General features: G+C 36.2%; 1 protein-coding gene across 1 annotated transcript in view; it reads left to right on the forward strand.

The window, feature by feature from the left end:
• The window catches only part of slc8a4a (solute carrier family 8 member 4a), an 81986-nt gene that overhangs the window by 59143 nt on the left and 11486 nt on the right, over positions 1–11357 (forward strand). Inside the window, exons 4-5 of the mRNA XM_060891115.1 lie at positions 7188–7294; positions 10778–10902. Coding sequence (XP_060747098.1) covers positions 7188–7294; positions 10778–10902 — 232 coding nt within the window. The remainder of the gene's footprint in view (positions 1–7187; positions 7295–10777; positions 10903–11357) is intronic.

Consider the following 11357-nt stretch of genomic DNA (forward strand, 5'->3'; position numbering starts at 1 on the left):
CTCGATATTTATAAAGTTAAACACCCACATCTAGAGGTCACCAGCTCTAATTGAAAATGAATGATCTCTGGTCGCTTTGTTGCAGCAAGTTGCCGTATGTCTGAAATCTGAAAGCTTTATTTTAATTCATACATCATACATCATTGTATGTGCAAACAATCAGACATTTAGTTGTGTCCAAATTGGACGTTTGAATAAAAATATTCTCTGCTGAGATCTGGACTCTCTCTGACTGCTATTTTTTAAAGAGAACTGTAGATGTATTTCTTTATCGTGATGGATCCTGTACAGCAGTCAATTTGGACAAACTTGGCAGCAGAAATCTTTTTGGTGAGAGATATCAGTTTGTTACAAAGAAAAAGTCTAATAGGTAAAATGCTGCACTGTCACAGAACATTTTTTCTCAAACTGTAAAGGCATTTCAGGATTTGCAAAATTTTTAGTAAATATTTTGACATATTGCTGCTTTTGAAGCTTGAATTATAAGACAGAGAAGGCAGCAAGGATTGAAGGCTTAGCTTTCACAAACAGCCAATGTGTGTCATGCCTGTGTATGAAATCCCTGTGTCTGATCTCCGGAGAGCTCGATATTGTCTGATCACTAGGTCACAGCAGATGAGCATCTTTGGGTCACTGTGTGAGCGCTAAACAGCTGTTTACTCATCTGGTGTAAATCTGCCAGCATGTTATTTTGCTTAATTGTTTTCTTTCATTCGCATATAACATTCTATTTTCTCATATGCCTTTTTTAACTAATATATATATAGAGTAGTTAAAAAAATCACATATAAATCACATAGAAATATATGTCTATATACACACACACACACACACACACACACACATATATATGTATGTCTATATACACACACACACACACACACACACACACACACACACACACACACACATATATATGTATATATATATATATATATATATATATGTATGTATATATATATATATATATATACATACATATATAGAATCTCCGTCTGTAATCCCCCCAACCCCCCTCCTGAAGCATTGCTATTGTTGTTGTTTTTTTTCTTTTTTACAATTGAATAATCAATAAAATGTAATTAACAATAATTACTTGTTCAGGCAGGAAAAGGAAGAGAGTTTTTTATTCCATATTTATTATTTGTGAAAATAACAAACATCTGTGATATTTATCTGTGAGAATCTGTGATATTTATCATGCTAAAGGTTTTTAGTGGTCGAAATAAATTTTTTTCATCTGCTTCACTTTGCCCTATGGGGATGCAAACCTCTGCACTGTAAATAATTGAGTTCAATAACTGGCAAAAGTGCAGAAATGAGTTTGTGCTGAATCACAGTGATTTCAGATATTTCTAAAAGGTAGGAGGTCATAAGAATCTCTCTCTCTCTCTCTCTCTCTCTCTCTCTCTCTCTCTCTCTCAAGAAATAGACACCTCATTCAGAAAGCTTGGGCAGGGAGCTGCCACTGAGAATCTGTGATGTGATACAAAATCTAGACGTGATATTAATTGTGTCACTGGAAGAAAGTGTCAAAGAACTTCAGTACAAAGCAAGGGAAGATAAAGAGAGAGAGAGAGAGAGAGAGAGAGAGAGAGAGAGAGAGAGATATTTGTAGATTGGTGTCTAGACATAAAACAGAGTGAAATAATGTGAGAAATGCAGTAGGCTAACGAATAGGAAACATGTATTTATTACACACATGTTAGGCAAAGGCTTTCCAGAATGTAAAGCTAAAATAAATTAAAAAAATAGCAACAAAATATTACAACAAACATTTAAATGTAGGATTTCAATAATAGCATCAAGGAGAGAGAGAGAGAGAGAGAGAGAGAGAGAGAGAGAGAGAGAGAGTTTATGTTTCTGTGTTTATGTATCTGACTGCAGTAGATGAGCACATTTCCCTGATATTTCCTCACACTGCCTGTGTCCCTGATGCTCCTCATTATTCATTGGCGTTAATTATCATCGCCGTGTCTGTGCCATTTGTTCCTCTTTACTCTTTTTAGTTTCTGTTTTCTCAAAGCAGAAAAAAAATCACAAGCAATGACTTTTATCTCTCCAAACTTCTATCTTCCAAACTTTTGTTTCTATAACTTTTCCTGAGTGGCACAGAGATTCCTGAGAAGCCACAGTTATCCATGCGGGAGAAAAGTGAGCTTGTGTATGTAGAAGATGGAAGAATGCACTTTCCTCCGAGTGGGCTCCTCCTCCTCTGATGTAACATGCCCCTCCCCCTCTACCTCATCTACCCCTCCCCCTCTACCTCATCTCTCTACCTCAACTACCCCACCTCCTCTCCATGTTAGTTAACTGTCATGTGACAGTCGAGAGTTAACTAATGGACTACAATTAGCATTTGGAAGAAAACTGCAAGCTAATTTTATGTAGATTATTTCCTGCTTTAATCCAATCTCTAAAGTCCAACAAACAGATTTTTGTCTTCTCACTAACTGTCTGTTCACATGTGTAAATGTGCCACATTGTGTTTTGAGTCCACATAAAATCACATTTATTATCATTGCTGTTGAATAACGACAGTCCTCAATGTCATTGTCGTTGTTTGTTGTCTCTCTCTCTCTCTCTCTCTCTCTCTCTCTCTCTCTCTCTCTCTCTCTCTCTCTCTTTCCATCTTCATTAGCAAACCGCAAAAATAAAACACAAAAATAAAAAGTTTATATCATGCATGCTCACTATTTCCTTGCAGTTGATAATTACTCCGTTTCTCCCATCCTCTCTCTCTCTCTCTCTCTCTCTCTCTCTCTCTCTCTCTCTCTCTCTCTCTACCTCGCTCTCTCACACAAACACACACTCTCCACTTTTTATCCTCTGCAATAAACTGTACATATTTTAAGTGATGCAATAGAAGTGTAAGTCTGTTCACTTTAAATGCTGCGGTTGTCATGATACAAAAAAGATGGACATGTTATTATGGATTCAAAATATAAAAATAGATTCCACATACAAACATGAGCTGAGATTAATAGATGAACATATTGAACTTTTAGAGTTTGAATGCTGGCCTGAATCAATGGGCTTTAAACATAATCCTAGATCAAAATTTTTTTTTTTCATTTAAACAAAACGTATACAAAAAATTTAAGTCAGAAAAGGAAGTGCTTGATATTTGGAAAATTCAATACTTCTAGATCAGTATTCAATTCAATTTTATTCAGTTTTATTTGTTTAGCTCTTTTAACAATGCACATTGTCTCAAAGCAACTTTACAGAACATAAGAAACATAGCATAAAAAGATTAATATTACACAAAATATCAAGATTAATATTAGATATATTTAAATATGTATGTATTTATCCCCAATGCACAAGTCTGAGGTGCCTGAAAAAAACGGAAGGAAGCGGAAGAAACCTTGAGAGGAACCAGACTCAAAAAGGAACCTCATCCTCATTTGGGTAACACTGGAGGGTGTGATTATAAATATACAGTCTGACAATTGTGTACTGATGAGGAGGTTGTTGTCTTCAAACACCACATGTAATTGTCATCTCCTCTTTGACTGTCCAAATGCTTCATGAAGCAGAGTGCAACTGGAGCTGGTACATCTCTAGATGCCTTAGGATCCTCACAGGGTTGGTCTCTTCTAAGTATTAGAATTAGATCAGATCATGTTGACTCTTTGGTACAAAAGTTCAGATTTGTTTTAGTTGTATCCTTTATACACAATAAACATTTATTTTTATTTTACATTTACATTTTACATGTAGGGCATTTTGCAGACACCCTTATCCAGAGCGACTTACATTTTAATTTAATTTAATTTAATTTAATTTAATTTAATTTAATTTAATTTAATTTAATTTAATTTAATTTAATTTAATTTAATTATTTTAAATGCACGATTATTGTTAAACATATAAATAATATGTAATCTTTTTTTATTGTTATATATGAACATGCATCATACACTGAAAACATTATATTTTTTTAATATAAAATTTATGTAACATTTATACTTAAGACTGCATTCCTTTTATATATTTATATTATATGTTTAAAAGTTCATGGATCCCAGAGTACTGAAGTAGCTTTCCAAACCCACAGCCATTAATATGTAGCTGTTCCCCTTGTACTGCTGTAATAACCTCTACTCCTTAGGGCAGGCTTGCCACTAGATTTTGGAGCTCGGCTGAGGGATATGTGTTCGTTCAGCCACAAGAGCATTAGTGAGATCAGGCAGCGATGTCAAGCGAGGAGGTCTGGTGCATAGCTGTCATTCCAGTGCATTTACGAGATGTTCAATGGGGTTGAGTTCAGGACTCTCGAGTTCTACTATACCAACCATGGCAATCTTTGTCTTCATGGAGCTTTTATGCTTTCGTACACTGAGGGGAAATCTTAGTGATACAGCATGCAATGACATTCTAGACAACTGTGTTTTTCCAACTTTGTTGTAAAAGTTTGTGAAAGAACCACATATGAATATGAAGTTAAGGCGTACACATAGTGTGCTTTTTGGTGCAAATACTACTTGATACAGATTTATACAAGGGAGCAGAATTTGTGATAAAAACAGAACAGATGAACATCCTCAATTTTGTCCAAACTCATGCACAATGCTAGTTGTAACAATTCACATGAATTAAGTCATATAAAAAGATTGAAAGATTAAAATTAGAGGTTGGTGTTCATAGGATTTCACTTGTATAAATGTAATCATGGCACACAAGTGTGATATTTCTCATAAGGTCATGTTGGCTAGGCATCGCTGCATTAGCTACGGTGAAGTTCCCCTGACTGTGCTGATGCATTTGTGCTAATGGACTTTAATGAGGAGGCTGTAATTAGACCGTACCTGCTTTACTGTTACGGTAGCACATTGTTAATGCACTAGAAAATTACCCAGGGCCAAGCGTCAGCTCAGGAAATGAAGCCTAATGTCAATCTCTGAATGCTGGGGAAAATGTTCTGCATTAACCGGTTACACAGTTGAGTAAAGTCTCCGGGTCATCGGCACTTTATTTCTCCTCCTCCCTCTATGTCTGTTGTGTACAGATGGTGTGTGTAATACTTTCCTCAGATTTTCTTTGCTGCAGAAATATTTTGGACTCAAAGTTCAGATTATGAAATGAAACCAATTAAAAAAGATTAGTAATGAAAGTGCTTTGACCCTCTGAGAGTTACGTTTCCTTCTTCAATCCTTTTTTCTCCCTTGTTCTCCCTTTTTCTTCCTACTTTTTCCTTCCTTCCTTCCTTCCTTCCTTCCTTCCTTCCTTCCTTTCTTTTATTTTCTCTTTTCTTCTTTTCTTTCCTTCCTTCCTTTTATTCTTTCCTTCTTTTCTTTCATTCTCTCTTCCTTCCTTCCTTCCTTCCTTCCTTTCTTTTATTTTCTCTTTTCTTCTTTTCTTTCCTTCCTTCCTTTTATTCTTTCCTTCTTTTCTTTCATTCTCCCTTCCTTCCTTCCTTCCTTCCTTCCTTCCTTCCTTCCTTCCTTCCTTCCTTCCTTCCTTCCTTCCTCCTAATCCACTTCCTCTTTCACTTCCTTTCTTCTTTGTTAAAAGGATTGCACAGCGATGCATCCTCACAGCTTCAGAATGTCTTGTTACATCATCAGCTCCAGTGTGTAGTGTTTGTGTTATGTTCTCCTGGTGACAGCATATGCTCCATCCGGCTCTCCAGTTTCCTCACACCTTTGAAAAACACACCAGTAGATGTGTTTGCTTTGCCAAGTTGCCCTTAGATGTGAATGAGTGTGTGCCCTTGTGCACCAATTCAGGGTGTTTTCCCACCTCATTACATAAAGTAATTAAACTAACCCTACTTTTAGACACCTTTTCTGTGTAACCATGCTCACTGATGAAGGTGACAAGAAAAACAGAATGAGGAATGTAAAAATATGAGTTCCCCCCAGCAAAAGAGGCAGGCACGGGGATATCGCTGGCGAAATGCCTAGCCTTGTAACTACGCTGAAACTTGTCCAAGAGATTGTTCTACGGAAAACAAAAACTCTTCCAAATCTGTCTATTTTAGTTTTTGACAGAAATAAGTAGAGAAAGTATACATTTTTTCCACAGATAATCACAATTACATTTTACCCAAATCGTTAAGAGTGTGATGGATTGCTTCTTGTTGTCCAACTCTAAGTCAGACTGCCTTATCTTATGCCAGAGAAAGGGGGAAGCAGAGAGAAGCTACATGTTACACTCTAGCAGGTTAATATTCTCCACCTGAGAGAACAAATGTGCAGCTTGCCCCTGACAAAAGCAGCCCCACCTCCAGCAGTAGAGTCTGCTCAGTAATGGGGCTGTAGAGAGAACAGTTATTCACATGTCTTACAATGTCATACATATTCATGCATCTCAGTAACTGCTTACTTTTTTCCCCTTCCTTTCCTTTTCAGTACGCCCTTCTTTCCTTCTTCTCTTCTCTTCCTTCCTTCCTTCCATCCTTTCCTTCTTCCTTTCCTTTTTTCCTTCCATCTTCACGTCATTTCCTTCTTTAATCCCTTTTTTCTCCTTTTCTTTTCTTCCTTCCTTCCTTCCTTCCTTCCTTTCTTACTTTGGTTATTTTTTCTTTCCTTCTTTCTTTCCTTTCTTCCTTCCTTCCTACCTACCTTCCTTCCTTTCTTCCTTCTTTCCTTACACACAAACACACACACACACACACACACACACACACACACACACACAAACACACACACACACACACACGCGCGCGCACACACACAAACACACACACAGTAACCTGAACACTTGCCTCTGCATCACAGGGCTGCCTGTTAGAATTTCAGTTGACACAATAATGTAACACCACATTATACTGTCTCTACCATGAGTTATTAGGAAAATAAATCAGCTTTAAAAAGAATTTACATACACAGCTGTTTACCATATAAATTGAATGCATGCAAATCCATAAATATATTATATTATCAAAAACTCATTTTGACCATCTAATAAATAAAAAAGGAAAAAAAGGTGCAATATGCTTTTAAAGAATGAATGATATTTGCTTTTACAGTTCAGAATGAAAGTAAATAAACATTAATTACAACAATCTCATAACATTCATTAATTTGACCCTTAAAGAATTGAGTAATGAAGCGAGTCTTTATATTTTTATAAAGTGTGTTAATTTGCCATCACATTTTAATCCAAAAATTGCCTCCAGTGAATGTTCTTCTCATACAACCTGCTCATGGCTGAACTCTGGTCTCTGTCCTGTACAGGAAGATGCTTGAGGTGAAGATTATCGATGATGAGGAGTACGAGAAGAACAAGACCTTCACCATCCATCTGGGGGAGCCTATACTTCTAGAGATAGGACAGAAGCATGGTAAGGAAAAGATTCTCATTACACTACTCAAACTGTCAGCAGTGGGCAAGGGTGGGGTTAGCTTACCCAAATTTAGGTCTTGCCCACCCAATCAAAGTTTTTTATTTTAGCCAAATAAAAGCATGATTTCTAATTTCTGATTGTGTGGGCAGTCTACAGCCAATTTACAATGATCTGTCTACAGCAGCCCCACACAAAAAAGCCCCCCACCACGGCACAGAATAGTTTTTCACCACTCGCCTCACGCTACTGTCATTTCGACACGCTTACGGGCTCTTGAAGGTATGAGGAGCCACCAAGCCAGGGCAAGTCAAGCTAATTGGAAGAAGCGTGGCATGTTTACGGACTGCACTGAAATGATGAAGCCTTTCATTGATTAAGCTCTTATGTCTAAGAGGAATTTGTTTCTGGTTATATGATGATAGGAACTGTGTCATGACTGACTCTGTGTTCTTACTGTACTGTAATGTGTAGGTTTCTTTCTTTCTTTCTTTCTTTCTTTCTTTCTTTCTTTCTTTCTTTCTTTCTTTCTTTCTTTCTTTCTTTCTTTCTTTCTTTCTTTCTTTCTTTTCCCTTCTTTTTTCTTTCATTCTGTTCTTCCTCTATCCTTCATTCTCACTTTTGTTCATTTCTTTCTTCCTTCTCCCTTTTCTCCTTCCTTCTTTCCTTCCTTCCTTTTTCTTTCCTCCCTTTCTTCATCTATCCTTCTTTCTCCCTTTCGTTCATTTCTTTCTTCCTTCTCCCTTTTCTCCTTCCTTCCTTCCTTCCTTCCTTCCTTCCTTCCTTCCTTCCTTTTTCTTTCCTCCCTTTCTTCCTCTATCCTTCGTTCTCACTTTTGTTCATTTCTTTCTTCCTTCTCCCTTTTCTCCTTCCTTCCTTCCTTCCTTCCTTTTTCTTTCCTCCCTTTCTTCATCTATCCTTCTTTCTCCCTTTCGTTCATTCCTTTCTTCCTTCTCCCTTTTCTCCTTCCTTTCTTCCTTCCTTTTTCTTTCCTCCCTTTCTTCCTCTATCCTTCTTTCTCCCTTTCATTAATTCCTTTCTTCATTCTCCCTTTTCCTCTCACTTTTATTTTTCCTTTTTTTACTTCCTTTCCTTTCCTTTCCTTCCTTCCTTCCTTCCTTCCTTCCTTCCTTCCTTCCTTCCTTCCTTCCTTCCATTCTTCCTTCCTTCCTTTTTCTTTCCTTCCTTCCTTCCTTCCTTCCTTCCTTCCTTCCTTCCTTTTTTCCCTCCCTTTCTTCCTCTATCCTTCTTTCTCCCTTTCGTTCATTCCTTTCTTCCTTCTTCCTTTTCCTCTCCCTTTTATTTTACCTTTTTTTACATCCCTTCCTTCCTTCCTTCCTTCCTTCCTTCCGTTTTTTCTTTATATACCTTGACAGTGTTGTGAAAGTTTTGCTTTCTGAGATACTCTTCAGTGGTTATTTGAGAAATCATAACCTTTCTGTCAGCTCGACTCTATCCGTTAATTCTGAAGTGGACGGTAAGAGTACAGTAAATCCAGTATAAAGTGAATGAGTACAGATTTTCTCAAACAGAGCAGTGTTTTAGTAATACAGACTTCTACAAGGGTTGAAATTACACTGGAAGGATTTAAACCAGACTCGCTCTCTGCTCTTTTAGCTCTAAAATAAAAGAGAATTTGAACCTGAGTCTTAGATGGATTGATGAATATTCAGTGTGTGTGTAAGAGTCCCAACAGTAAGGCCAATCACTGGTCTCAGAACACACGGACATGTTGGATCATTATCTCCACAACGCTTACATCCTGCATATTAATTATCCTGCTCTCATTTAATAATCTGCTGTTGTAGGAACCTATTAACAATGTTCTTGATGTCTTTTTTTAAAACTTAGATTTCTTTCTCTGTTATTACTCACTACATAATTTGCCATGAAGAACAGAAAATTCAATGTTAACTCATCGTATATAACTCAATGTATAGCATCGCTTAATTATGAGGAGGTGATTATGAAAGTCGAAGGCAGTTAAAACAATTTAGGGGCATATTTACAAAAAGAGGCACTAACTACTGCAGCTGAGATGAATATTTGTGGTGGGGAAGGGGATAGATTGGGGTAGGGTGGTAGTGCAGTATACAGTATAAGCTTACAAGAACATGCATGTTAATGAACACGGATGCACCTTACCTAATTAACATATGGAGGATGTGCATACAGTCTGTTCCAGTCGTTAGATGATGGGATTAGGTGAATATGTTGAGTCTTTTCTACTGTTCACTCCCATCAAAAAAAAAAAGATTAAATGCAAAAATGTTCATGTTTTAAAAATAAAAAAATTAAATGCAAAAATGGTCATGTTCACGTTTATTCCATACATCCTGGTAATTTGACAACTGGTTCTGTACTTGCAGTAGTGACTTCAGAGCAGCAGTCTATGAAACCGAATAAATAAATAAATAAATAAATAAATAAATAAATAAAAACAATAATAATCTAGTAATTATATTCTTATAAGATAATCTAATCTAATAATATATAATAATTCTATATTCTATATTCTATATTTATATTTATTAATAGAATATAGAATATAGAATTATTATATATTATTAGATTAGATTATCTTATCTGAAGTCATATAAATATATAGGACATATAAATATACAGTATGTCATTTCATTTAATAATTTGTTATTTATTTATTTTTTAGTCAATTATAATCTTCTTCTATATTTTTAACAATTATAGTCTCCTTCCTATTCATTATCTTCTTCTTCTTCTTCTTCTTCTTCATTATTATTATTATTATTATTATTATTATTATTATTATTATTATTATTATTAATATTTCTATTAATGATTACAATTATTATTATGCTAATTAATTAATAAGTATCTCTTTTAAACGAATACACAATGAGAAAAAGCTTAATAAGGGCCTATGTGTGTGATTTTGTCTGAGTTAATGACTAATGAATAAAAAAATGACAATAATGTAAAAATAAGAACGGTGGTTCATTTCCTTTATTTCCACCTATAGTAAGATAGTGTTTTGACAAGGAATCTCTTCTAAATGAACACACAATTAGAAAATTTTAAAAGAATACATTTACAGCATTTTGGCAGACGCCCTTATCCAGAGCAACTTACAGTTTTATCTCATTTTATACAACTGAGCAGATTAGCTGGTGTTTCTCAGAAGCCTGGCATTGGCATCTTGGTGGACCTGGGATTTGAACTCACAACCTTCCAATCAGTTGCCCAACAACTTAGACACTAACCAACCACATCCCTCATTGGGTTGGCCTTAGCTTTTTCCCATGTAAATCATATCCTCTACTTAATTCTAATTTCTTTTTGGTTTGAAGTAATTGATCATTTTTATATAGCACAATAAATGCTTGGTGACCTTCACTCTAAGTCCACTGTGTGCAATAAACACCTCTTGAATCCATAACATTCATGTCAAAAATTAGATAGATTGTGGTAATTACCATTAAGTTTATATCATGTCTTTGTCAACAGGAGATTCTAATGACAACAAGCCAGCAGTAGGGATCGAGGAGGAAGAGGTGGCCAAGATGGGCTGCCCGAGTCTGGGAGAGCACACCAAGCTGGAAGTGGTGATCGAAGAGTCCTACGAATTCAAGGTAACTTCTGTAAAGTCTGAATCCGCAGGATGATGCAGAATCTATGACAGGATTTCACCCATTTTATTTCACATTAGTGTGTCCAGTTTTATCTTTGCATTGTGTTTTTAAATAAATTAATAAGACTCTAAATATCAGTCTCACTCCACAGTGGTGGTTATGAATATGAAGCTTATACGAAAGTAGACACTAAGGGCTTTAAGAATTTGTAGTGTTACAGAAGTGTTTCTGCTTTTATCTAGCCTACTAAGGGCAATACTACCTTATACTACCTTTATCTAGCCTACTAAGCCTACTACAGGTTTTGCCAGACACACTTATCCAGAGCGACTTACATGTATCTCAATTATACAGCTGAGCAATTGAGGGTTAAGAGCCTTGCTCAAGGGCCCAGCAGAGGAAGCCTGGTGCCCTTGGTGTTTGAGCTCTCAACCTTCTGATCAGTAGTCCAACAC

Source organism: Tachysurus vachellii, chromosome 17 (genome assembly GCF_030014155.1).
Source record: "Tachysurus vachellii isolate PV-2020 chromosome 17, HZAU_Pvac_v1, whole genome shotgun sequence".
Taxonomy (NCBI): Eukaryota; Metazoa; Chordata; class Actinopteri; order Siluriformes; family Bagridae; genus Tachysurus; species Tachysurus vachellii.